The 27,903-nt window shown below is 40.2% G+C and overlaps 3 protein-coding genes across 3 annotated transcripts; 2 read left to right on the top strand and 1 right to left on the bottom strand.

The window, feature by feature from the left end:
* Window positions 1–52: 52 nt before the first annotated feature.
* Window positions 53–3,112, bottom strand: LOC134615898 (uncharacterized). Its single transcript, XM_063460582.1, has 7 exons — window positions 3,087–3,112; window positions 1,965–2,072; window positions 1,748–1,804; window positions 1,501–1,659; window positions 923–1,082; window positions 483–583; window positions 53–217 (listed from the first exon to the last, which is right to left on the bottom strand). The coding sequence occupies exons 1-7, from the start codon at window positions 3,096–3,098 to the stop codon at window positions 53–55; spliced, it is 762 nt and encodes a 253-aa protein (XP_063316652.1). The 5' UTR covers window positions 3,099–3,112.
* Window positions 3,113–9,892: 6,780 nt separating this feature from the next.
* On the top strand, window positions 9,893–18,199 carry asb15b (ankyrin repeat and SOCS box containing 15b). The gene is given in 12 exon segments (XM_063501137.1): window positions 9,893–9,999; window positions 10,646–10,698; window positions 10,853–10,984; window positions 11,114–11,278; window positions 11,367–11,473; window positions 11,592–11,730; window positions 11,814–11,985; window positions 12,334–12,494; window positions 12,929–13,073; window positions 15,533–15,893; window positions 15,978–16,131; window positions 16,261–18,199. Coding segments are annotated over 12 exon segments (1,866 nt in total). The 3' UTR covers window positions 16,431–18,199.
* Window positions 18,200–20,002: 1,803 nt separating this feature from the next.
* Window positions 20,003–25,914, top strand: lmod2b (leiomodin 2 (cardiac) b). Its single transcript, XM_063501329.1, has 6 exons — window positions 20,003–20,426; window positions 20,922–21,383; window positions 22,410–22,670; window positions 22,745–22,960; window positions 23,703–24,143; window positions 25,709–25,914. Exons 1-6 carry the CDS (start codon window positions 20,151–20,153, stop codon window positions 25,733–25,735), a joined length of 1,683 nt encoding a protein of 560 aa, XP_063357399.1. The 5' UTR covers window positions 20,003–20,150; the 3' UTR covers window positions 25,736–25,914.
* The last annotated feature ends 1,989 nt before the right edge of the window (window positions 25,915–27,903 follow it).

The raw sequence follows: 27,903 nt of genomic DNA, 5'->3' as shown, positions 1-27,903 counted from the left end.
GAGTGAGTTGGTATGCCGCTGTCCGAGTTTTTCCTTCTTTATTAAACGTCCTTCATCCACTTTCATGTTCAGCAATCGCTTCCCGCTCTGGCTGAGCGTCAGCAGCGTGGGTGAGTGTTTGAAGTGGGATGGAGATAGACACAGTTGGGATCGTGTCAGAAGGTTCCATTTGGCTATTTTCAGTGTTGCATACTGGTAAACGCTTTCCAGACTTGACCTAAAAATTTAAAAAACAAGGAAAACAAGAAAAGCACCAAGCCTGTGTTGGTCATACAGTTTCATATGACAGAAAGTAAATCTGAAAAGTGGGTTTTATTACATTAACAGAGTCTCAGATTACTAATGAATTTTTGATGAGCTGTTAACTTTACAATTTCCTTCCTGGAAGTGCTCAATATAATGAGGGCACATTAACAGCCAGGCTTTTTTAGCCTAACCCACAAAGACCAGCAGACGCAAGCCTCAAGTCTAAATTCACTTACCAACCACACTATGAGAGCAACACAAGTGATGAAGGGGATGAGAACCAAAAGCAGGGGAGATCTTCTCGACCAAGCATCCCCACGATTCTCTCCATGAACCCCTGCAAGGAGGACGTTATTGACAATGTAACCAATCACACTTACACCTTAGAAATATGATAGAGGGCAGATCAATCCCCTTATTGAATATGTGACAAAGGACTCTGATGAAATCAATCTTAGTTACAGCTAGGGACAGGTCATTTCAATACCTTTTGTTTTTGAGAGGTCATCAAATTACTTTAAAAAAAACAAGAAGCTTCTGCCTTAAGGCTGCATATCTGATTACTGTCCACAGCTGGATTCCTAACCCGAAATGAATGCCTCCCGCTCCAATAATCTACTTTATTTTTGAAGCTTTCACAAAAAATCTGAACTTTAAATGCAAGTGAGGACTGTACCTGGTGTTTGTTCAGTACTAAGGCATGGTGGTGGCTCACAGGAGAAGTCAGTTGGTCCTTGAGCAGCAGTGTGTAAGAAGTCTCTGATGTAGTCAAAGTATGGACCAGTCAGTAAGCCATGTTCCTGATAGTGACACTGGAAGCTCTGCATCGCCGTTTCCTGTGGGAAATCAGACAACAAGCCAACCTTAAATACCTCAATTATTCAATTAAATGTTCCTTAAAACAGTCCCTCACTGTCCAGGTTATTACATTAATTTGGCCTAAAATTAAGCTGCAGGGCTCATTTGCAAAACTAGCATAGTGTTAGTGTGTTTCCACATGCCCTGTAGGCCTGAACATTTCTAAGCGTTACCTGATGGAGATATACATGCGAGTGCAGGCACCCAACGGTCTGCACAATATCACAGGTAACTTTGATTTTACAGCATGTCGTGCTACACGCACACCAACACACTGCCAAAACGGCTTTCTACCTGATCACTGATACTTTAAATTTTACTATCAACAAAGACACAAATTCAAGCACTGTTTGCAGTGAAGATGAGCAGCATACACCACAGTGTCTCATTACCCACCAGCCTCTCGTGGTCTAAGGTGAAGCGTAAACTCTTGAGCATTGCAATGAAGAGGAGTACGTTGTCTTTGTTGGTGGAGATGGTGCCAAACGTGTTGGCCAGCTTCCGAAGACTTTGCTCCAGTGGATAGATATTCAACACCACCCAGCAGGTGCCAGCCTGAAGATGGAGAAACAGAACTATGAGCAGCTTTGATTCAATTCAAACCAATTTTATATTTGATTCTCTCACGTTGCCTTATACATACCACTTCTTTGGGAATGTAACTAACAGGAATCTCATAATCATAGGGGATATTCTGCTTCTACAGAGGAATTAATGACAGGGAAGGATTTTTGTTTTTACTACAAATGATCAGGAATGGAAGCTCTTACAGAGATAATAATTTAACATGAAGCACAAAACAGAAGTTCCTGTGTCAACGCACTATAAATATGATGTGTATCAGTCTTGTAGTAACTCACCAATACTGGCAGCTTGTTCACATCATCAGTTATTGGTGACCCAAATTTTCCAGAGCAAAGATTCAAACTTGTTACCAGACTCAGGAGGAGACAAGGTGCTTTCAAGATCTGAGGGGGAAATGTATACCTTACATTACATAAGGTACAGCAATCGACATCTGCTGCGGTGTTGAGTTGTTACTGAGCATTGATTTACCACATCCCTGAAATGAAAGTTGACCAGTTCAACCTCAGTGTTTTGTTTGAGGGTAGTGTGGTTGTATTACAGGATAATCAATTTCCCCCCCTTACTTAAAGGTGAGGATTCCAATGTCTTTGCCAGGCATAAAAGCCATTAAATAAAAGGCTGGGCAACATTTTGAGACTAGAAATGGAGCTAAATCTGTGGATCCAATTATTATTATTTTTTTTTAAATTTGATCTATAAACTATTTTAATGATCTACTCTACCTAGTATAACCTTTTTCTCATTTTTGTCAATATTACAGTAAATTTACGATACATATATTTTAGACTGTCAGTGAAGTAAAGTGACACTCCCAGTTTAAAACTCACTGCTTCAAACGATAAACAATGAATTAATAAATGAATCCACAAACTCGTTAGTGTCACATTTAATGCAAAATGCATTTTATCCTTTAAAAAAAAAAAAATCAATTTTTTTTACTCCTCTTATCGTGTCACGTTACTGCCTCTTGAAGAGTGCTGCAGCAGCAGTACGTGCAGCATTTACTGTAGATCTCTTAATAACATTCAACTGCTTTTAAATGCAGCTCCAAAAGGAAGCATGCTTCATAACATGAACTTTTTGATGTAGTCAGGTAATGTTATTTGATTGTAATATTCCCTTTATCAGTTTAGCACTTATCAAATAAAACGGTCAGCTTGCAGAAAACCACAAGGCTACATTTCTTTATAAAAAGCACACAGTGGCATTTCATAACAAGCAAGCAGCTGACAAAGGACAAAGAATGCAGGAAATATTAATATAAAATAATATCCTGTTATTTAATGAGCATAGATAAGAAAAATCAATGCCAGTCTGGAAGACTATATAGTTACACATATTACATATGTTAAAAAACATTAAAAAAAATAAAAAAAATTAAAGGACATACTTACTTTCTTCCTCATATGGAGAAAGAATCCCAAGTTTCTCAAATGCAGTGCATGAAATTCAGTTTTTTCAGTCCAAAGACAGAGCTCATCTCTGTGTGTCTGTGGGTGTAATGTCCAAGCGTGTAGTGAAACTTGAGGATGGGCCGGCAGTCTGCTTTCACTTCAGACAAACTGGCGGACTTCTGACGTGGTGGAGTGGCCGCCTACAGGCTGAGTCATTATGTCGCACACTGACGCTGTCTGAGACTTTTCCATAAACTCCCACATATCAATTTGTTCGTCAGGATAAAGTGGGTGCTTGTTCTCTCGAGAGAATATTTCGCTTAGAATATGTCAAGGTTATTCCTCAAGCTGTTGTTTGGAAAGTGAAAATCAGATGAGGTAGTTCAGACGTTCAGCCGTGCTCTTTGATGCAGTACTTTTTGCTGTAACCTATTACGGTATACATATTTTTTTGATTATTTTGGACATACTTGGGCTCAAAAATACACATTATTGCACGTATAGGTGTTGCATAACCCACTTGTGAAGTGCATTTTTATATATTGCATTTTAGAAAGCCAGAATTCCATGTGTGGACTTGCGTAAATATACTCCAGTTAAAGGCCGATCTCTAACCACAGGGAAACGGCCAGTTGATGACAGTGTAATGATATTTTGATTTGAGGTTTCAATGATATTTTTAACTGCGACTCCCAAACTGAATCACCACCTGAATGGCTCCAGTTCAGAATAGCAGATAAATAAAGAACCTGGTCTTTTCAGAAGCGTCAGACAAACTGATTTAAACAGCAGCCAGGATGAGAAGCAATTTTTGACAGCTATCCAGCCACTAATTTCTCCATTTGTGCCTTGTCCTGCCTCTGACCCGGAAATCATCTCAGCGCACAATCATGACGAACAACGCTATGACTGTACAAATAAGTTAATTTGTATTTAAAAATATTTATCATTCAAAGAGATCTATTCTCAGTTTGTTCATGACAAATAAATGTATGACACCCATATTCTGTCTTCTTGTGCCATACAAAATGCAAGAACTTTCATCAACTCCATTATGTGGCAGCAGTAAGCTAGTGGAGAGAAAGAGACACATTATGCAGCTGTGCATCATCTCATATTTAATTCACATTGGTTCAAACACATAACTAAAGATGTCCCATTTTGTTGCCACGGCTCCCCTCTTCTTGCTTCATTTGCTCAGATATCAGATTGGAGGAAAAGAATTGAGAAGTAAAAAAACATAAGACCGGATTCTTGTGGCGTTGTTTGCGAGATAGCACAAGTTGAATTCCGCAATCTCTCATACATCAGCTTTAGTCTGTGCCTTGAAGCCATCAGATCACTCATTTATCCAGCAGACTCGTGCCAATAACAGAACAACCTGGAGAGTGAGTCGTTCTATTGCCATCCAGTTTTTTTTCCCTTCCCTCTTATTAATCATGCTTCAGAGAGGCAGTCGGAGTTTGGCTCATTTTAGTAGGTTGCATTTGAATATTTTCAGTACTGCAAACATGTAAACGCCTTCGGGACCTGGACTGGAGAAAAGAAAAAAAGAGCACACAAATAATGTTTATCATACAAAAACAGCCTCAAAGTACTGCAGAATTTTTGATGAGCTGTTAACTTTAGAAGAATTGCCTTCCTGGAAGTGCCAACTAAAATGAAGACTCATTAGGAAATAGGCTTTATTAGACCACACAGGCCAAGAGTTGGTACAGCTGAGTTGATGTTTTAACACTAAGGGCAATTCTCTTTAGAAGAGGTTCAAAATAGATACCCCAAATTAGGGTTTCTTTAACCAGAGAGGACAGTGCAGTCCTCTTTGAACTGTTAAAAAGCAGCAGCACAGCTGTGGTCCCGTGCTTTCTCAGCTTGCATTACGGACCATTTCTGCACTAATGCAGTTATCTGCCTGAATAAATGAAAGCCAAGAGTGCACTTCTGGAGAGGTTGTACACAGGAAAAAGAGTTGAGCTTAATGCTTATGCCATTGTGCAACAAGCCATCTTTCACTGCTTATCTGGGTTTGGGTTGCAAGGGCAGCAGTCTGAGCAGAGAAGACCAGACTCCCCACACCAGCTCGTCCATCCGGGGGTGACAGCAAGAGATTCCAAAGCTAGCCAAGAGATGTAGTCTCTCCACCGAGTGTTTGGTCTGTCCATTGGCCTCTTCCCGGTAGGACATAACCACAACAACATACCTAGGAGGCCTAGTCAGTAGCTTGAACAATCTCAACTGACCCCTTTCAATGTGTAGCGGCTCTACTCAGAGTTCCTCTCAAATGACTGAGAGCCCATTCTTAGAAGGAAACTCATTTCTGCTGCTTGTATCCACGAACTCAAACTTTTGGTCACTACCAAAAGCTCATGACAATAGGTGAGAATAAAAGTGTAGATTGATTGGTAAATTTAGACAGCTTTGCTTTTATGCTTAGCCCTCTTATTACTGCAAACGCTACTCCCAACCAACCAGACTCGTGGAAGTAATGCTTCCTGTGAAGCTACATAGCACGTCTTAAAGGGGGTTTTACACCAACATGCACACAATTTTAATACCAAATAGGAATCTCTGGCAGGTTTGTTTAACATATTGATCATATTTTACTGATAAAAGTACACCACTCTAAAGTGTTTTCTATCGGTATTAAACTCAAATGTTTTGTTGGCATTTATCCATAAGCCAGTATGGATGAATGAAATTGTTGACTCAACAGTACTTGCTGGAAATTACAAAAAAAACAAAAACAAAAACAAAACAATTTGATGAACTGTTAAGATTTTACTTACTAATTTTTTGGGGAATTTCAGGGCAAGGAAAGTTGATAAACTTACTGGGTTAGGGGTTTGATGGTTTACTCACCAGCCACAAAAATGCACAAACAATGACACAAACTGCGATGGAGATGGTAACAAAAATCAAAGGCGTCAAGTTGTCGTCCTCCAGAAACTCTGCAAATAACAAAAAAACAAAACAAAACAAAAAACACTGAGAACACTTCTTCCCCATTATTTTCTAAGTTACATAAAGCATCCAAGTCCGGTGCATTAAATGCATTAACATTGTACCTGGTGTTTGTTGAGTTCTAAGGTTAGGTGGTGACTGGGATGTTTCTTGAGGAGTCGTAAATGTTTGTTGAGTACTTGGGCACGGTGGTGGTTCACACGAGAAGTCAAATAGTCCTCGATCAGCTAAACGTAAGAGGTTTTCCATGTAGTCAAAGTAAGGGCCGGATGGTATGTGCTGTTCCTGATAGTGGCAATCAAAGTACTGCATCAATATTTCCTGTGGGAATCAGATAACATGCTCACTTGAAATAACTAAATTATACAATTAAGTGTACAAAAACAAATTACTTCTGCCTAAAACTGAGTTTCAGTGTTTTCTTGCACAGTGAACCAGTGTGCTTCTACAAATTAAACTACATCTCATTTTAAAACTATGTATGTCACCATCCAAACGCTATTAAAAATAAATATGCTGTCAGAAATACATATGATGAATGAGGTCGATGATTACCCACCACTTTCATATGGTCAAACTTCAGCCACACAGTTTGGAGAATTTCAAGAAAAAAAAGCAGGCTTTCTCTGTTGGTGGATTTGTCACCAAAATTGTTGGTCAATTTCTCAAGACTTTGCTCCATTGGATAGATATTTAGCACCACCCAGCAAGTGCCAGCCTGGAGAGGCATGTACAAGAACCATGAACAACCTTTGTCAAACAAAAATAAAATTTAAAATAATAAAAGAAATTTGCTCATATTTCTTCATTTCATACATACCACCTCTTTGGGAACATAACTAATGGGAATCAAATAGTCACTGGGAAGATCCTGCTTCTATAGGGGAAATAGGGACCATCAGAGAGGTTTTTGTGTAAAAAAAAAAAAAAATCCACCAGAATTGTGATTAAAAATTAAAAATTTCTTTTATCCAAGCATAGCAGACCTCTTTGGTTATCAGATTGTCAGAAATAAGAAAATAAAGATTTCTGTAATTTCTCGCCTCCCCAGAGGTTAATACTGGGCCAAGAAAAGCCCCGCAACATACAACAAATGTGACATACATCAAGCCTGTAGCAACTCACCAACAGTGCCACTCTATGGAGATCAGTTACTGGTGACCCATATTCAAAGCAGAGATTCAAATTTGTCAAGAGACTCAGGAGGAGACAAGGCACCTATGGGATGAATATGAAAGTATTGCTACATCATACAGTGCATATGCTTTACATTATGTATAGTCATTTAGAGTTATAAAAATAAATTTGGGATTGGTGATGTTTGTGTGCAGCAGCAGCAGAAATGAGATTTCTCCATAGTCTCAAATTCCCAGTATTGTTTAAGCTATATAAATGTGGCTATATATAATTTTTTAGGGTTTAAAACCAGTATAACACTAGCTGATGACAAAATCTTGCTCTAAGTACCACCCCTTAAATTTACTATCAAATATAGCATAAATAGTACAGTTTGACATAAGCATGGGCCACTGTTTTAAAAAAAATTCACTTAGTCACACTGTAAAAATTGACACAAGCAGAGCTACTGCCAAGTTAGCTGGGATTACTTGTAAGAGTTGCTCTGATATTTTGTTAAAACCAAGATAGCTAGCTCTAGTTTACGTTGAACTTGCCAGCGGGCAAGCTAGCAGCCCATCCCAATTGCAGCAGCATTGTTTTAAGTAAGATATGAGATCAAATCCCATTAAACAAGGTCTCACTGCCCGTTTGCCCTACCTTGACATCCATTACCAACACCTGCACCCTCTGACTGACAAAAGTGATGGGAGGAGCTGCAAACGACCTTTTATGGAAACCCTTGGAAGCAGGGAGGGAAACCCCATGAAATATACATTACTCTAGTTCAGGGGTCCCCAATCCCAGTCCACGAGGGCCAGTGTCCCTGCAGGTTTTAGATGTGTCCTTGATCCATCACAGCTGATTTAAATGGATAAATTACCTTCTCAACATGTCTTGAAGTTCTGCAGAGGCCTGGTAATGAACTAATCATGTGATTCAGGTGTGCAGACCCAGGGTGAGATCTAAAACCTGCAGGGACACCAGCCCTCGTGGACTGGGATTGGGGACCCCTGCTCTAGTTGCAAGATCTATGCATCAAAAAATAAAAAAATAAATATTATTTAATGACAATACTGTTTATAGCCACTTTATATTAAATGATTAACCATGTTTTTTTTTTAATTTTTGCTTTGTTAAAGTTCTCATTAAAGTCATTAAAAGAATGGCAAAGAAAGTCATTGAATAAAAAAATATTGAAATGATTTAATTTCAATATGCCGTTAACATAATTTGATATTTAATTACATTTTTGGTTATTTTGGATTTGATTAAAGCTATCTTAAATTGTTTGTTTCTTTGTAGTTAGTTAATTTGTTAATATCTATTTCCCTTGTGTATCTATTTTTCCAAAAATTCTCCTATGTCAGTTCCCCAGACTTTGGCAGCTTATGGTTTTTAACCTCCTAAGACCCGAACTCTTCCACGACATGCATTTTTAATTTCTCTTTGATATTTGGGCATACTGGGACCCAATGAATGTAAAAACAAAGAATTACCAGATTTTTTTTTTTACCTTATTTTTGTTTTTATGAAAAATAAGAGCCACATATGAGAATATTAGTATAAAATTTTGATAGAACAGTAGCAGTATAATGTCCTCGTAAGTGGATATCAGGCCCTTGTAGAGCAGAATTGAGTATTTTGGTCTAAATAACCCAAAATGTGATGTCCACATATGTGGACGCCAGGTCCTAGGAGGTTAAACAGTTTGCTGTACCTGCTTTCCCTTTTATTACTTTATGATCAAATTTCACTATGAATCATGATCATCAAATAATTAGGGGGCAAAATAAAACCCACTTTTTCAAAACTTCAAAGAGGCCAAATCAGCTCAGTCCCTTTCTACTAAATATGGGCATAAGTGTAATATACTTAAGGTTGAGAGACTGTTAATGTGGAGATCATTCTGGGCTTTGAGAAATTACCAGTGACATTTTCCACTATTTTTTTTCCAACATTATACAGGAATGATTTATGCAAATCAATCAGAAATCAGCTGCAGCCATGTGTCCTTTCACTGTCTTTCCATGTAAGCAGCTTTGGAAGGGAAGTATCCCTTCTTTTGCATACATCTGATTCAACTTCTTCATTCACATTACTGTGATGTATATTGTTAAGATTATTAATTAACTTCTTCATCATTTTATTATTTTGAGCTAATGCAATGAATGCAGGTTTCCAAAAGTCAGGTCTCAACTTCTCACAAGCTTGCGTGTTTCAATTACACGGGAACAAATAACTTAATTCGACTGAACACACAGTGCAGAAGTACTTTGTCTGCTGCAGTTGTAAGAGAAGACGTGGAAGGCATAGTCTGAGCTGAGGCAGGTCATCTAAAGCAGGTCACATCTAAATATAACCCAAACAGCTTAACACACTGCAAAACAAAAACACAACCAGGCTGTGAGCTGGAGACCTCAAGGGGACTTATTCAGATCAACCGGTGAGACCGACTAATATGACTAACATGAAATGCAGTTAAGTTTGTTGTGTAATTTCCAATAGGACTGCTTTACATTAGCATGCTTATGTCCTGCATGAATAGTGGTGATACCGTGCCAGAAACCCCTCACTAATAAACAAGTTGCATGCTGTGCAGAAAGCACGATCTACAGACTGATAAGGTTTCAACATTGTATAATTCACCATCATACTGTACGCAAAACTCCTATTTATGAAAAGAATTCAAATGCCCCTTTCTCTTGCTTTTGTCTCTACATATAGAAATGGATGACTTTGAACAGGAGGCCATAAATGAAGACTTGATTGAGTTTGCCATTCGAGAGAGCGTTCAAGATGCCTACAAGCTGCCATGCTCAGTGCAAACAGATAGGTATGGAAAACCAAGAAGGGTCTTTAATGTTTATTATTAATGAAAATTGACAGTTAGGTCAATAAGTATTTGGACAATCATATAGATTTTGTAATTTTGCCTACATACAATGTCACAGTGGTTTTAAACGAAACAATCCAGATGTGATTGAAATGCAGACTTTCAGCTTGAGTAGTGTTCCCAGTATGCTTCAGATCACTATCCGTTTTCATTGTGAAGCATCATCCAGTTACTTTTGCAGCATTTGGCTGAATCCGAGCAGAGAATACAGCCCTATGCACATAATTCATCCTGCATCTAACCAAGTCAGAACACTGTTGAGGAGGTAGGCGTACCATTGTCAAAGTCTACAATCAGCAGAATGTAAATACAGAAGGTTTACAACAAGGTGCAAACCACTGGTTACGCTCAAGAACAGGAAGGCCAGATTAAAGTTTGCCAGAAAACATCGAAAAGAGCCTGCACAATTGTGGAAAAAACTAAGATTATATGAACTTTTACTATACTTAACCTGTACTTATGGACCTAACTGTATTGTTAGGAGTTGTTTATGTTTCAAATTAACGAAATTTTAAGGCAATCAGCCTCAAAAGTATAATGAAGCTCTATCATAGTGTTTCCAGAGTAAACGCTTTCATTTTCATAGGAAAAACACAAATAGTGTGGAGTTTATGAAGATTATGGCAGCCATTCAAAAAGGTAACGTTCCCTTTAATCATGTTTGCCTTTTGCATGCGGCATTAAGCAAAGACGTACAAGGTGGCCGCGCCTACATTTAAACTCACTGTTGGTCATAAATATTACAAATGTTTCCCTGTGAGTCTCCTTGTGGCTCTTGTTTGTATCTTGGCAGGTGATGTGGATGCGCTGCAGGAGTTGTCACGTTGTGCGTCTGCCTTCAGAGAGAGTGACAGCAGGGGCTGGCTGCCTCTGCACGCAGCAGCTGTGCAGCTGCAGCCAGATGTCCTCCACACAGTGCTGCAGGGTGAGAGTGAAAACCAGTGTGATATCAGCTTGATCAAACTATTTAGTGGAATGTAAGCTACAATTACTGGAGCATTGGGCTGAGTAGATTTCCACCTTTAACGCAGTTTTAATGGTGTTCTTGTTGCAGTGTTGGAATCCACCGACTTGACCCTGGAGGAGCAGACGGGGGACGGTGATACGGCTCTGACTCTGGCAGCTGAGGCCGGTCAGGTGGAAAACATCAAGCTGCTTCTGAAGCACGGAGCTTCACCGCACAACACCAACAGCAGGAATGAATCACCTCTGCTAATCGGTAGCACAACACACTCAGACAGCTGACACAACACCTTCATTATTATGCTTTTTTTTATGGAATCATTTTTTGTTTTCCATTTTTGCAGCAGTGAGACAACGCTCATACGACATAGTTCTTTCCCTCATCATGGGCGGGGCCTTTGTAGAGCAGGTGTGTCTCTCCAAGTGGAGGGCCATTCATGAGGCAGCAAAGGTGAATGGAGCTGAATCTAAACTCAAAGTTCAGGTTTAAGCACAAAGTTTTCTTTTTCTCTAGTTTTTAGTACCTTTCTTTCCTTCTGTGTTCACGTGTGTCCTATCCCTCACCCCAGGAGGGTTGTGCAGCTATTATGATGCTGTTACTCCGACATGGAGCCAAAATAACAAGCAGAGACGGTCATGGCGTGACACCGCTGGGGATCGCAGCTGAACATGGCAACTCTGAAGTTTTAGACATACTCATACACCACGGTAAAACAGTATATGTTGTATCATGCCTCATAAAAACCTCCTGACGTGTCAGACATTGCTGTATTTTCTCTGAACTCCACTAGGTGGTGATGTGAATGTCCAGGCAAGCAATGGAGACACGGTCCTGTATGATGCAACCGGATCTGGAAACCTGGACTGTGTCAAGCTGCTTTTGGAGCATGGAGCCAACCCAAATGTTGCCAGCTACGCCTGCCAGCTGCCCATCCATAGAGCTGCGTATGAAGGATACATACTGTGAGTTCATGCAACTTTAAGCTCACTCTCAAGCCTAATAACATCTGAATTCTAACTAATAATCCCAAAAATAAATAACTTGCCCAAAACACTTTCCTCTAATTTTGCAGCCAATTTGAATGTAAAGCATCTGTCTCCGCTGCCGCAGTGCTTTCTCTGTACTCATCTCCACAAAGAGCCCTCTGTTTATCACTGTTTTTCACTTCTGTCACTGAATAACAGTAGAGCTCACACCACAATCTAATGAACATTTTTGTCTCTGTTCTGTTTTGTGTTTTGCCCCACTCTCTTCCTGTTTATCTCCCACCCACCCACCCACCCGATCTCTCTCTCCTTCTTTCTCTTCAGAATCCTGAGGACTCTCATCCCTATCACCACAAAGAGAGCTATTCGCCTCTCAGGCCAGAGCCCTGTCCACTCTGCTGCAGACGGGGGGCAGGTTCAGTGTCTAGAGCTGCTTATCCAAAAGGGTTATGATGTCAATGCCCTGCTACATGCACACATCTCTGGTACGAATCAGCTGGATGCACACGTGAACACAACATTAACTCAGGCCATTTAGGTATCATAATGAGTTTCTAAATTATGCAGGACTACAGCGGTACACGCAAATACACACATTTGGTAAATGCAAAGATGCACGCACATGCAAAAAACAAGTGCAGATGAAAACATCTCTTCAGTTACTGTGAAGGGTGCTTCAACCCCCATCACTGATAAAGTTGTGGTTCATATTTGCGACATTACACTGCAAAAAATGCAAATCAGTGTGAAGTTTATCCATCTGAACACAGGACTAAACATCTATACACTGGACTATATATGTAGAGCAATATGCAAAGTCAATGCTTGGTGATGTTGGGATTTTCTAAAGTGATGAAGTTTCTAGTCCTCTTAAAAAAGTCGTTTATATTTGTAAGCACAAGTACTGTAAATGCTGCAGAGAACTACGGGGACCTCAGGAAGACTCCTCTCTACTTCGCTGTGTCCAACGGTGATGTGACCTGTTCGGAGAGGTTGCTGGCGGCTGGCGCGAGAACTGACCTGGATCCACTGCGATGCATACTGGTTGCTATACGTGCTGAGAGGTAAATAGCGTATGTACATACAGTGCTGTAAAAAAGTATTTGCCCCCTCCAGATTTCTTTGTCACACTTGCATGTTTCCTATCGTCACACATTTTAAAATTAGACAAAGCTAACCCGAGTAAATACAAAGTACAGTTATTTAACAATGATTTAATTTATTAAGGGAAAAGCTGGTCCAACCAATCTGGCCCAGTGTGAAAAAGTAATTACACCTGCTTTGTAAATTATAATTTAACTGTAATTGACTATATTTTTATAGAAAGCTGAATTTAGTCACTATTCACTATTCAAACCCAGGCCCGATTATTACCAGACCTACTGAATGAGGAATTTGCGTGAAAAAGTGAAGGAGGCTAAAAGATCTCAAAAATCAACTCATTGTTTTAAAATTTAAAGAAATTTAAGAACAGATGAGAAACAAAGTCATTGATATACAGGTCCTTCTCAAAAAATTAGCATATTGTGATAAAGTTCATTATTTCCTGTAATGTACTGATAAACATTAGACTTTCATATATTTTAGATTCATTACACACAACTGAAGTAGTTCAAGCCTTTCATTGTTTTAATATTGATGATTTTGGCATACATAACTCATGAAAACCCAAAATTCCTATCTCAAAAAATTAGCATATCATGAAAAGGTTCTCTAAACGAGCTATTAACCTAACCATCTGAATCAACGAATTAACTCTAAAGACCAGCAAAAGATTTCTGAGGCATTTAAAAACTCCCAGCCTGGTTCATTACTCAAAACCGCAATCATGGGTAAGACTGCTGACCTGACTGCTGTCCAGAAGGCCATCATTGACACCCTCAAGCAAGAGGGTAAGGCACAGAAAGAAATTTCTGAACGAATAGGCTGTTCCCAGAGTGCTGTATCAAGGCACCTCAGTGGGAAGGAAAAAGTGTGGCAGAAAACGCTGCACAACGAGAAGAGGTGACCGGACCCTGAGGAAGATTGTGGAGAAGGACCGATTCCAGACCTTGGGGGACCTGCGGAAGAAGTGGACTGAGTCTGGAGTAGAAACATCCAGAGCCACCGTGTACAGGGGTGTGCGGGAAATGGGCTACAGGTGCCGCATTCCCCAGGTCAAGCCACTTTTGAACCAGAAACAGCAGCAGAAGCGCCTGACCTGGGCTACAGAGAAGCAGCACTGGACTGTTGCACAGTGGTCCAAAGTACTTTTTCGGATGAAAGCAACTTTTGCATGTCATTCGGAAATCAAGGTGCCAGAGTCTGGAGGAAGACTGGGGAGAGGGAAATGCCAAAATGCCTGAAGTCCAGTGTCAAGTACCCACAGTCAGTGATGGTCTGGGGTGCCATGTCAGCTGCTGGTGTTGGTCCACTGTGTTTTATCAAGGGCAGGGTCAATGCAGCTAGCTATCAGGAGATTTTGGAGCACTTCATGCTTCCATCTGCTGAAAAGGTTTATGGAGATGAAGATTTCATTTTTCAGCACGACCTGGCACCTGCTCACAGTGCCAAAACCACTGGTAAATGGTTTACTGACCATGGTATTACTGTGCTCAATTGGCCTGCCAACTCTCCTGACCTGAACCCCATAGAGAATCTGTGGAATATTGTGAAGAGAAAGTTGAGAGACGCAAGACCCAACACTCTGGATGAGTTTAAGGCCTCTATCGAAGCATCCTGGGCCTCCATAACACCTCAGCAGTGCCACAGGCTGATTGCCTCCATGCCACGCCGCATTGAAGCAGTCATTTCTGCAAAAGGATTCCCGATCAAGTATTGAGTGCATAACTGAACATAATTATTTGAAGGTTGACTTTTTTTGTATTAAAAACACTTTTCTTTTATTGGTCGGATGAAATATGCTATGACGTAGGAAGGAATTTTGGGTTTTCATGAGTTATGTATGCCAAAATCGTCAATATTAAAACAATGAAAGGCTTGAACTACTTCAGTTGTGTGTAATGAATCTAAAATATATGAAAGTCTAATGTTTATCAGTACATTACAGGAAATAATGAACTTTATCACAATATGCTAATTTTTTGAGAAGGACCTGTATATCAGTCTGAAAAGGCTTACAAAGCCTTTGTAAAACCAAGCCAAACTTGGAACAATGTTGAACATTTCCTGGAGTGCTTGGCCTACCAAAATTACTCCAATGATCATGTCATATTTACCAAAATGTGGCCTAGTCAAAGCTAACCACTTATTAGATTTAGAAGACAATTACTGTGTCAAATATTTAGTGTTTACACAGGTTACCTTTGTCTATTATCTGAAACATGCTCACAGGCAGTGTGACAAATATGCAAAACAGTAAGAAATCAGGAAGTACGATTAGGCAAATATTTTTTTTAACATCACTATAAACGTAATTTGACTATACAGTACATGTAATTTCTGACTATTATCATTTCTGGTATTGGCAGCGCTGTGTTACAGCAGAGGCATTAAAATCTTCCTTCTTTCTTTCTGTAACCAGGTACGACTTGGTGGAGCTGTTGCTGTCCCATGGAGCAGAGGTTAACTGTTATTTCAGAGTGATCAGCAACACGGTGTTCCCCACAGCACTGCAGTACTGCTTCAGAGACCACGTCATGCTGCGATTGCTGCTCAACAGTGGATATCACGCTTACAAGCACGTATACCTGCTGTGAAATTAGTCGATATTCGATTTATTTACAGAGGATATGTAGTTCAGATTCATCAATTTCATTATCGGATTTCTGCAACCGTACAGGTGTTTCCAGTGCGGTCATGGTGACAGTGAAGAATTGGATAGTACCTGGACTGAGCTGCATAACCAAGCCTATCAGATTTACAGTCAACCTAAAGTCATCTCAGTAAGAGACACTACAGGCAGACACACAGACCATCTGTTAGCTAACCTCTACAATATGTCACTTCCCTTTTCTTATCTTTTTCAGTTCTGTGAGTTTGTGTCAGTATCATGCCTTGCTCACGTTGTAGGCAAAGTGGTAAGGATGCTACTGGACTACGTCAGCCATGTCAGCATTTGTTTTAAGCTCAGACAAATCCTGCAGAAGAGGCCGGAGTGGGATGAGATTTCTGACATACTGGGTAAAACTGCAGAGACAAGTCTGTACATAGGAAGAACGTGCAAAACATGCACTCTAAAGCATAGAAAAACATGACATTTTAAAAAGTGATTTAAATAGCTGAAGGTTATGTGTGTTTCTGTGTCCATAGGGAAGCCACGGTCCCTGCAGCACTTGTGTCGACTGGTAATCAGAAGTCACATGAGCCTCAGGACCTTGAATGACCCTGAAACTATGGCTGGTGGTCCCTTCCCCCCAAGGCTGATGAACTACCTGACCTACAGAGAGTATGACCTGTATGGTGACCTGTTATCTGTGTGAAACACGTTTTATTTATACATGTGACTAAAGTGTGAAAACAGCCAAAGTACTCATTTAATGCAATACCTTATTTCAGTTGTTTTTTTACAGACTGAATTAAAAACCAAAAAATGAATGTCTAGTATATGAAATAGATGTCCCTCACACAAGTGTTTCAGTTCATGCACGAGAAGAAGCTGAGCAAGTGTGACCTGGTCAGAAAGCTTTGCAGGGTGAGCGTGTTAACCCTTGGATGCACGAGTGACTGGACCCAACATTCTTCTATAAGTGGGTCAAAAATGGCCTGTGTTAATTATGCCGCTTTTGTTATTGTGATTGAGAATAATCATTTGTGTTATATTTTATACTATATTTTGGTTCACACAAGAATGATTTGATGTTTGAAATATTTTTTTTCACATTTTGAAAATTGGAAATGAAAAAAAAAATACAAACTAGCAACAAAACAATGTCAACATCCACTTTGTGTGTGTGTGTGTGTGTATGACAGATACTTCCTCTCTTTTTATTTTCTTTGTCCTCCTGTCTGTATGAAGTTTTGACCTATTTCTGGCTGTAATCCCTTCACACAGGTACATTGATTTTGTCGCACCGACTGCTGACTTTATGATCTTCGTTACTTGGATCTGAAATCTTGTTGTCTTTGATTGGCTTTTTTTCCTGGGGCCCAGTTGTGGCTTTCGTCACTGTGATTGGGTTTTGCCGTTGGGAGCAACCTTCCACCCGGCTTCTGCATATGTGATGCAGCAAGCTCCTTTGAGAGCTCGGTGAGGACGACCCGTCATGCAGTTGCGATACCAGATACCAATGTGAAGCTGTACCACAGCGCCATGGGCCACCTCTGTATTTTACACTGGCAGGTGTAGGTGCCAACAAACCGTAGAATGTGATTAATTGTGGTTTTTTTTTAATCCTTTCTGGTATTTTCCTCCATGCCATACCGCTGAATGCAAACTCTGTGCTGTAAACCTCTTCAGAAGACACTGCACAGGAGGCAACATTATCTGTGGTGATGTTGCGTCTTGTCTTTTTGAACCTAGTGCAAAACTGCTGGACCGTGGTTTCCCCCAGATTCTGAACTTTTTCCCCTGACTGTCTCCCAATATAAACCAGTCCAGTTCTTGCATAGGGGATGCGTGCATCACAGACTCAGAAGAACTTTTGGCTATGACAAGCTTGTTTGGCATCTACTGTAGAAATTTGAACCTCCCCCTGAACAGCACAAGCTGTTTGTCTACAGTGACACAAACACTCTAAATGGTAAATGTGTGCTGCCTGTTAGTTCTTGCTGTTTAAAATAATCTTCTTAACGTGTTACACTCTTTGTGGTCAATAAAATATATTTTCCTGACAGTCGCAGTTGAGAGTAATCAAAGGTTCCCATGAAATTCCATAGGAAATGATTACGGGTAATTTTTGGCCCACTTACGGAAGCTTGGGGTAGTAACACAAAAACTAAAACTTTGTAAAATGTGTAAAAGGTAAGTTAAAAATGTCAATGATGCGATATCAAAAACACTTTTTAAGGGATAGTTGGAACATGAAATTATAACAACTTCATTAATTAGATATTGCAAGAAAACAAGCACACCGGCTCCTTTTTGACCCACTTATGTGTCTAACGGTTAACAAAATCTCAAGCCCACATGGCCATTAAAGAGATGACGGGTAAACCTTGCATTTGCGTAAAAACACATAATTGTTTTATCCTTCTTTTTTAGTGTCTTGACAATCTGGTGTCTTAAAAGGTAAACACAAAAGTCATAATATCAGTGAAATATAACATTATTGTTATTTTTGTAATAAACTGTGACATTTACAAAGTTGTGTAACCTCTGTGTCTTTATGATCTGATGACATCCAATTACCAAAGAATTAATTTATTGTTTTCTATTTGAGTTAATAGTGAGGAGTCTGTGCACAATCAAAAGAAAAGAAATAAAAAGAAGGGAGTCTTTTTCTTCTTCTTAGTTTTATTAGTTGTTTGGTTTTGAATTCTCAGTTATTACTAGTGTTTTGAGTTTTCAGTCCTAGTTATATTTAAGTGCCATTTGTATTTGTTCCCTAAGTGTTATCTGTCTCATCATCCACTGTCATTTCCCCTAGTTTTAGTTATTCATGTGTCTGCATTTCCTTTCCTAGCACCATTCTCACTTCCTGTTTTATTTTTATAGTCTTTTGTCTCTTGTATTCTCTTTTACTTCCTCCCCTGCCTTATAGTATTGATTGTATTCACTTGCTTGTTTGCCTTTCTTCCCTTCTTACCTGGTGTCTGTGTAAGTTTGCCTTTGTTGCATTTTACTGTTTCCCTGCCTGTTTCCATTGTGCGTTTCAGTTTCAGTATCAGTATCACCCAATGTTTCAAGCCTAAACTTAAATAAAAGTGTTTTCGAGGTAGAGGGTGGGCATTATTACTCTTGAAATTGGGATTTAGTCCACAGAGGGTCTTTTTTTATTAACCACCTAGGTCTGGCGTCCACATATGTGGACATCACATTTTGGGTTGTCTAGACCACAATACTAAATTTTGCTCTACAAGGGCCTGATATCCTCTTACGAGGACATTATACTGTCCCTGTTCTATCAAAATTTAAAACGAATGTCCTCATATGTGGATGTCAGGCCCTTGTAAATCAAAATCAGGTAAAAAGATATTTCTTTGTTTTTACATTCATCAGATCCCAATCAGCCCAAATAGCAAAGAGAAATAAATTATATACACCCATCAATCTTCTCCTATTTATCCAGGACCATGCCTCTCTGAAACAGCTCACCAAGAAGGCACCCGCTAGTCATCCTAGCTAACTGTCCAAAGCACTTCAACTGGCTCCCATTGATGTCTAAGAACATCATCTTCCACATTGCGAGTGTCCTCCCCATGTCCCTAAGGGAGAGCCCAGTCACCTTTTGAAGGAATCTCAGTGGCCGCTACCAAAAACCTGTGGCTAATAAAATATATGTAACATTTTAGGTCCCATTTCTTTGGTGGGTAAACCAACTAAAGTTGGCAGAATTCAATATAAATAAGGCTTTAACGTAGTTAAACATATAGTAGTCAATATGTTTAACTACTATTTTATGTGTTTATAAAATCATCAAGACTGGCATAAAAGAGAAAGAGAACTTTTTGCTGAAGGATATGTAGCGGCCAAGCCTGTGCCATTTTTTCAACTATATGTCATGGGCCTTACTTCTTGTGCTGACTATATGTTGAGCCCAGTTGGCTATGAACAAAGGTGACAGACTACTACATTGACAGGACACATGGTCTCTGAGCTCACAGGCTTTTTGTGTCTCTGCCTCTCAGAGCAGCACCTCCCAAAAAAAGATGCTGCATCATGGTGCCTACACTTTAGTACGTTCCCCTCTGATCCCTCTCTTAAGGCCTGAACAGCAGCTGTGGAGATTAGAGAGGAGAGGCCACGGACACACACGGAGGATCTCCGTCACATAAACTCGGTTGGCCAGGACAGATCTGGTTCAGACTGGAGTGGGCTTCAGTGGCAGAAGACTGGATCCAGAATGTGCAGACAACTTTTTTCTTTGCCATTAAAGACCTGAATTAACTTTGAATTTCTACTAGTTTCATAGTGGACCGTATCTTTTGTTGGAATTTCCAATCCCAAGCGTCTTCATTTTGGGGTCTACACCAGATCATAAGCAAATCAAGAACCGGTCTGCCTGCATTTCTGTCATTTCTGTGCTTATCACACTTTGGCCATGAGCTGTTTTGGGTATCGTCGAGAGCTGAGTAAGTATGAAGACCTTGATGAAGATGAGCTTTTGGCTTCTCTCAGCGCTGAGGAGCTGGCTGAGTTGGAAAAGGAGCTGTCGGACATCGATCCTGATGCCAATGTGCCCATAGGACTCAGACAGCGAGACCAGACAGATAAGACCCCGACAGGCACCTTCAGCAGAGAGGCCCTCATGAAGTACTGGGAGAACGAGACACGTAGACTGCTGGAGGATGAGTTAGGTGGAGCAAGCCCAAAACTGGTTAGTGTTAACATTTATTTTATTTTTATGTTTTTGTGCTGGTGTTCTATTAGTTTTGCCAAAGAACAGAGTAACTTAAAGTAACATTATTACAAATTCTTCTAGTAAGACGCTGTCCATATCACATCATCCTGCTAGCATTTCAAGCTTTTATTAACTGTATTAGTCTAAAGAGATTGGAAAGAAAAGCGTCTGGACTTCTTTAAGTTGCTTGAAGACGTTCACCTCTCATCCGAGAAGCTTCTTCAGTTCTAAGGTCAAATGGTGGAGAGTCCCAGATTTAAGTCCTAGGGGAGTGTCCCCCAAGAGGGTCATGAACCCCCTGTTGATCCTCTACCTAGATCTGACCTTAGAACTGAAGAAGTTTCTCGGATGAGAGGTGAAACATCTTCAAGCAACTTAAAGAATCCAGACGCTTTTCTTTCCAAGCTCTTTAGACTACGATGGTCTGGATGACTGAGAACCTTCACAGACATTAACTGTATTAAAATACAGGATGAAGAACAGGAGGAGGACTGTGTGACAGAAGAAACCAGTGAAGGAGAAGAGGACAAAGATGATGAAAATGAGAAGGAGCAAAAAAAGAATGAAAAACAAAGGGAGGAAGAAGAGGAAGCCGAGAACAGTGATGAAGAAGAGGAAGAAGAGACGGAGAGTGAAGAAGAACCTGTAACAGAAGAGGAGGAAGAAGAAGACGAAGAGGAAGAAGAACAAAATAATAAATCAAAACCTGAACCGTCAAATAATTCAGGGCAGGTGACGTCGTGGGCCGAGAACCTAACCCTGCTCAAGCCCCAGAGGGTGGAGCCTATTAGGCGGACTCCTCCTCCTCCACCACCTGCCGACCCGAACACCACTGGAAACCCAACTGTCGTCGATGACGCTCTGCAGCGAGTACTTAGAAATGACTCTGAACTCACTGAGGTTAATCTCAATAATATAGATGACATCTCACAGGTACAAATAAAATTCTTTCATAACAAACTAACTTCACAAAATATCTTCACCAACATGTCACAGGAAATGTAGATAACTATGGTTATAATAACAATAATAACAATTAGCTGCTGACTAAGAATTGCACGAATCACAACATTACGTTCATTTAGGTTTTGATCATTCTGTGTGTTGCTTCACTTGTGTTATCATAAGGCAATCAAACAAAACAGGTTTGCAATCAGCTCTATCGTGAGTTAAACAAATTTGTGACTTTGTGAAATTTAAATCTATAAGCCTTGTTTCCAAATCCAGCAGTTTTGCTTAACTTTTAGCTAAATTTCACAACCAGGCAGATGAAGATACAGGAAGTTCTTTACAGGAAGCTTTGCAGGCCTTTGCAAAAAGGAAAGAACTGAGCAAAATGCTAATCAGCTATCTTCTGATGATGACTACATTTTTTAGTAGCTTTTTAAATTTTATCCACATTAGCATCCTAGAAACGAAGTCATGAGATGATCATGTTAGTTTCCAAATTATTTCTCATTGACTAATATTAGATGCTCGCAGCTGTCACCCTGGCTGAGGCTGGCAAATCCAAACCACCCATGAGATTCAGGGGTCGGCAATCGATTTTCCTAAGGAACCACATGAAAAACTGAATGTGTTGGAAGGCTTGGAGTGGTGTGACTTTCCAAAACAGCCCCAGTTTCTCATGTGCTCTAAAATCTGTGTTTGATGCTAAAGCCATTCTGGTGGGTTGCACAATAGAAGCAGGAAAGTTACTCATACAAGCTGTGGCTAATTTTAGTATTGTTGTAACAGCAGCTTGGGACCAAGGCTTTGTGTCAGTGTGGTAAACACTGGCCTTTCTGAAGTGTCAGATGACTTCATGAATGTCCTGGCTTCTATGTGGTGGTGGCAGTGCTGAAGGAACAGAATCATATTTTCTTTTACTTTTTATAACTCTCTGTGCTTCAAGGTTTTTTTATACTAAGAGGTTCTGATATGTCTGAAGAATATAAATACTAATAATTTACTTCTCAGGAAACTCTCATCCGATTCGCTGAAGCATTGAGGTCAAACACACACGTGAAAACCTTCAGCCTCGCAAACACCCGAGCTGACGACCCCGTGGCTCTGGCCATTGCTAAGATGCTAAAGGAGAACTCCTCCATCATCAGCCTGAATATAGAGTCCAACTATGTGTCTGGAAAAGGCGTGATGGCTCTGGTTCAAGCACTACCAGGAAACAACACCTTGACGGAGCTCAGGTTTCATAACCAGAGGCACATGTGTGGAGGACAGGTTGGATTTCTTTCTTCTCATTCCTATTCTGTGTCTGTGCTAATGACATCATCACGTACAACCATGTCTTGCAGGTGGAAATGGAGATGGTGAAAATTCTGAGGGAAAACTACACCTTGATCAAACTGGGTTACCAGTTCAACCTACCTGGGCCAAGAATGAGCATGACAGGGATCCTCACCAGGAACCAAGACCGTCAGAGGCAGAAACGGCTACAGGAGCAGAGGCAGCAGCAGCAGAACCAGCAGGGGGCACAAGAAGGAGCTGTTAACCGCAGAACCACTGCGCTGGTTTGTGGCTTTATTTTGTCTAGCTGGACAGCATCCCGCACCCCACTTATACTACAATTTATACTAACATTACTGTTTTCAAAGTTCTTATTTTTGTGAAAAGGAGTAAGATCTTCATCATAAATTGTTAACTCCAGAGCTGACGATCACTCCAAGGTTATCGTTGACACTAAACTACAGTAGGAAAACTGGGGAAGCTAGAATAATAAGGAAATTTAAAAAGGGAATGCAAAAATTAAATGAACACAAAAATCTTCTGAAATCTCTTTAAAATGTTCCCTGATGGGTTTATGATTTCAATCAGAAGTCATATTTAATAGGTCATGGTATTTATTTTGTAAATTATGTCCAATTTTAGAGTAAAATAAGCAATAAAGCAGGGTATTATTGAGGGTGTAGCTGCCTTGTTATTGATAAGGTGCTACCTCATTAGTGTGCATTGATGTCACAGTCCGATACACACCTAGTTAAAAAAACAAAACAAAAAAAACAACTCACGGTTAAAAGTTGGACGTCACTAACCCCTGGGTGAATGTCTTGTTGGCCATTTATTATATATGTATTTTTACTTTTCACAGTTCCTCTACTTTAACTTTAGTTTTGTAACTGCTAGCACTGCTTGCATATGAATGAACACCTGCTCAAACTTAAATGCACACACTTTCAACTGCACAGCTTTTCCAGAAATATTACTTTTTCTGCTTATCCATTTATTTGTCTATGCGCCTTTCTCTGCCAGCAGAGAGGAACACCAAGTTCATCCCCTTACAGCTCACCCAGGGCCTCTCCTTGGTCCTCACCTAAACTGCCCCGAAACGACCTGGCTAAAAAACAGACACCCCCTGCGCCACCTCCTCCCCCACCTCCACCCCCGCCTCCTCCTCCACCTCCTCTCCCGCAGCAGGAGAAGAAAAAGCCCACGAGGATGATTGCAGAGGTTATCAAGGCGCATGAAGCGGGCAAGAAAAAGACGGTGAAAACAAAAGGGAAGAAGGGGAAGAAGGGGAAGGTGTCGGGCAATGATGAGACAAACAGCATCTTTAAGGAGCTCAAAAATGCCCTTAGGCCAGTGTCGGTAGAGAGGAGAGGGGAGGAGGGCAGCAGGCCATCAACGCCAATGAGGTCAGCCCATGATCAGCTGATGGAGTCCATCCGCAATAGCAGCATGCGCAATCTGAAACGGGTAAGTGGTGTTAAATTGATGTTTTTCCAGCCCCAAATTTGCTTCTAATTACTAATATTCACATTAAAAGTTGTATCAGACTGAAACTTGATTATTTAGAAGAGCACTCAGCCAAAAGTTGTGTGAGGTTAGAGTGCTTTGAGCTTCATTGTGGGAAAAGTTCAAAATTCAACACTCAAGCAGAAACACAAGCAGACGAGCAGAGCTCTTGAAGCAAAATTGCAGAGTCTCTCGAAAGCAAACTGAACAAGCGGGGAGTTTAATTTAGATGTGTATGACACAGAGTCAGCGGTGTCTGAGTCATCTCTGTGGCTGACATGCTATGTTCTGTCTGTAGAGGGTAGGCAGGCAAAAGGCTACTTGCTGCCATCCAGCACTTTGGCGCGATCACAACGCTTTTACAGCCAGTAAATAATAATGACGGCCAAACAAGTCAAGTATTTTTATCTTGAAGAGGCAGATTAACTGATATGGAGGAAAATATAATAGGACAAACAAGAGGGAACTGCAAATGAACCCATCTGGACTTTGTTTTTCTGTTATTATTCTGAGAGCTAAACTATTTTTACCTCCGAGAAAAGAGATGCTTTTGAAGCTTTATTACAGCTCTTCACATTGCTAGAGTGGAAAATTAGCTCTGCCCTCAGATAGCAGGGTCTCCAAGTGTAGCTGTGAAATTCCAGCCACTTAATGCAGGTATTTATAGAAACTGTTGACTGAAACTTAGATAAAGAAAGACACAACACCTTACCAGAACACAACACGGACCAGCAACACACATTTAACACATCTACTGACACCAGCGAGGACATTATGCACATCACTGATGCAATGCTCCAGTTTGTGTTAGAAATCATAATGACACAATGACAATGCTGTATCCTGCTATTACAACTAGAAAAAGAGTTCATCAGTGGTAGCCAATGCGTCTGGATGATGAATCTAATAGATGTAGCTAGCTAGCTTAGCATTAGACTGGGGAAGGGAGAAAACATTAGCTAATGTACAATACCAAAAATTTCATAAAAATGTGAACCGATAAAATTACTTAGACGTTTGTCGTCATGAGTTGACCACTAGATTGCTTTAGGTGCTAGCAAGTTGCCGCCGTAGCCTATAGTGTGTGTGAAAGACAGCAATTTGTCTGCAATCACTTGCTAACTACTTACCGGGTGGTGGCAAACCTTGAAAAAGTGCAGCGCAAATTGGAAACAGAGAACGTTCGCCTTCAAAGTAAAAGTTGTGCATCCAACAGATTATAAAAGGTGGTTTACAGTTTGCGTGGGACTCTTCACAGTTTCACTCCTACTTGTGGAGTAGTTGGCAAGTGTTTGCAGACAAGGTGGCATCTACCATGGAAAACAGGCAATCTGCTAGTGACCAAAACAACTGCAAGGAGGTTTTTGCCAACTGGTTGGGGAATAAACATTTTTGTCCAGGCATCCAACCGCTGTGCTTTCTTGCTTGATTTGGGTCAAACAAAATGTCAGACAAATGAAAGTCACGTGGTGAGCAGTAATGTGTATTAATACCTCCTAGCTTGATTATATCATTGTCTTTTCCAGGTGGAAGTCCCTCGTCATCTACGATAAAAGTGTCATAAAAGACATCATCTTGATATCACTTTGATGGAGAATTTGGATACTGATGACGATGGACTGACCGACGGTGGTGAAAGATGACAGGTGAAAACTTGGGTTTTCTAAGGAGGCCGACGTGAATTCTTACTCATAAAAAATACACTGGAAATTTGCACTGCAATGACAGCTTTACATTTTAAAAATGTTGAATTTGTTTTTTTAAGTATTCACAATAGGAATTAGGTACATGGCATTTGTATTTTAATTTGTGGAAGGAGTAAACTAATTTGTTTACTGACAAGTTTTCTAAATCGCTGTTTTCTTAACTGTAAATATGATTTGTTGTGGTTGAACTGATTTAATTTCTAAATATAGCCACCTGCTGTTTACAATACCACTTGTGGAAGGATGCAGACTCTTTTCTGACTCTTTGGTTTCTGGATGAGCTCCATTTGAAAGAAAGGGGTCAGGCTGTTAAAGGGAAGAATGCAGTCAGTCCCACGGAGCCACTGTTTTTGTGTTTATCAGTGAGTCAGCTTACTGGTCAAGCGCCACTGATGTATATTCCCACTTCAACACACTCACAATACACCCACTCAAGATAACACGCATTAAAGCAAGGCTTTTGCGCTCTTTGAACAATTCACAGTGCATGACAAGTGAAGAAACTACGCAAACAAGCGTGATTAAAATTTTTATAATATCAAATAAAAACCGATGAGCCCCATATTTGTTCAGCCCAGTGAATGCCAGTGAATGGCACAGCCTATGACCAGTAGCCTAGCTTGGGACGACTAATGACAACTAATGTTTGCTAATGTTAGCCACCTTTAAATATCTTTTTGTAAGTACCACCTGTTTTTTAGCAGTGTGTGCTGAAATGTATTTTTTGGATGTGTGTTACTTTCTAACAGTTGGTGTTTCTTTTAAGCTACACCGAGTTTCTCCAGAGGTTTTGCTTTTTGGATAGGCTGCCATTGTAAACAAGAACGTGCTCTTCATGACTTGCCTGGTTAAATAAAGGTTCAGTTGACTCACTACACCATTTTGTGGTACAAAGTGGTATTACACAAATGTCCAGCCCTAGTTCAACTTCAGCTGATATCACTTCAACCCAACATGCAGATGTTTGAGATATAAAGTTAAAGAGCAGCTTTAGTTAACTTTGGAAGGTTTTAATCCTCTGAGGTGTAAGTCATCATAACCTTAACCTTAGCCAATAAACCCTGTTGAATAGATTTTTTTTAAAATTTTGAATAAGAAATAGAATAGATTTGACGCATGTCTGTAATTCAATTCAATTCAATTCAATTTTATTTATATAGTGCCAAATCACAACAACAGTTGCCTCAAGGTGCTTTATATTGTAAGGTAGACCCTACAATAATACATACAGAGAAAAAAACCCCAAATCAAATGACCCCCTATGAGCAAGCACTTTGGCGACAGTGGGAAGGAAAAACTCCCTTTTAACAGGAAGAAACCTCCGGCAGAACCAGGCTCAGGGAGGGGCGGCCATCTGCTGCGACCGTAAAAAGGATGATTTCTGTTTATCTTGATTTGAAGACTCGGGAGAGCATTTTAATAAAAACAAGAGGTGGCATCATGAAAGTAACAATAAATATTTTTAAATGCAGGAATTTATTGTAATCCTCTGTAAATTTAAAAGGATAATACTAATACAGTGCAAAAGTGGTTTAAGTACATTCACCAGTCACTTTGTGAGGTATACCTGATGTGTACTAGACTGAACTCTGTTTTAGAACACTGCCTCAGTTCTCAGTGGTATACATTCAAAAAGCTGCTGGAAACATTCCTCAGAGATTTATAGTGCATATAGATAGTCCATATTAACTGTCAGCATCGCACAGCTGCAGGTACACATCCATGATGCGAATCTCCTCCTCTACCAGACCCCAGAGGTGCTCTATTGGCTTGATATCTGACTGTGGGGGCCGTTTTAGTACAGTGAACTCATTGTCATGTTCAAGAAACCAGATTATCTGACTTTTGTGACATGGCAACACTATCCTGCTGGAAGCAGCCATCACAAGATTGGTAGACTGTGGTCATAAAGGGATGAACAAAAGGCAGAATGGATCCATTCTTTAATGTTGTTTACACCAGAGTCTGACCCTACCATCCGAATAGCGGAGCAGAAATTGAGATTCATGAGAGCA

This window comes from Pelmatolapia mariae, linkage group LG17, assembly GCF_036321145.2.
Source record: "Pelmatolapia mariae isolate MD_Pm_ZW linkage group LG17, Pm_UMD_F_2, whole genome shotgun sequence".
Lineage (NCBI taxonomy): Eukaryota > Metazoa > Chordata > Actinopteri > Cichliformes > Cichlidae > Pelmatolapia > Pelmatolapia mariae.
Note: the sequence above shows the minus strand (reverse complement) of the source record. Positions and strands in the feature narration are given on the sequence as shown.

Bases quoted from the DNA above. Each gene is read 5' to 3' on its own strand.
- LOC134615898 (XM_063460582.1), bottom strand. The intron at 1,660-1,747 runs GTATGTATAAGG...CTCCATCTTCAG, and splicing joins GTTACATTCCCAAAGAAGTG to GCTGGCACCTGCTGGGTGGT. The intron at 218-482 runs GTAAGTGAATTT...TTAAATTTTTAG, and splicing joins TTGCTCTCATAGTGTGGTTG to GTCAAGTCTGGAAAGCGTTT.
- lmod2b (XM_063501329.1), top strand. From the start codon at position 20,151: ATGAGCTGTTTTGGGTATCGTCGAGAGCTGAGTAAGTATGAAGACCTT. The intron at 22,671-22,744 runs GTTGGATTTCTT...CATGTCTTGCAG, and splicing joins GGCACATGTGTGGAGGACAG to GTGGAAATGGAGATGGTGAA. The intron at 22,961-23,702 runs GTTTGTGGCTTT...CTCTGCCAGCAG, and splicing joins ACCGCAGAACCACTGCGCTG to AGAGGAACACCAAGTTCATC.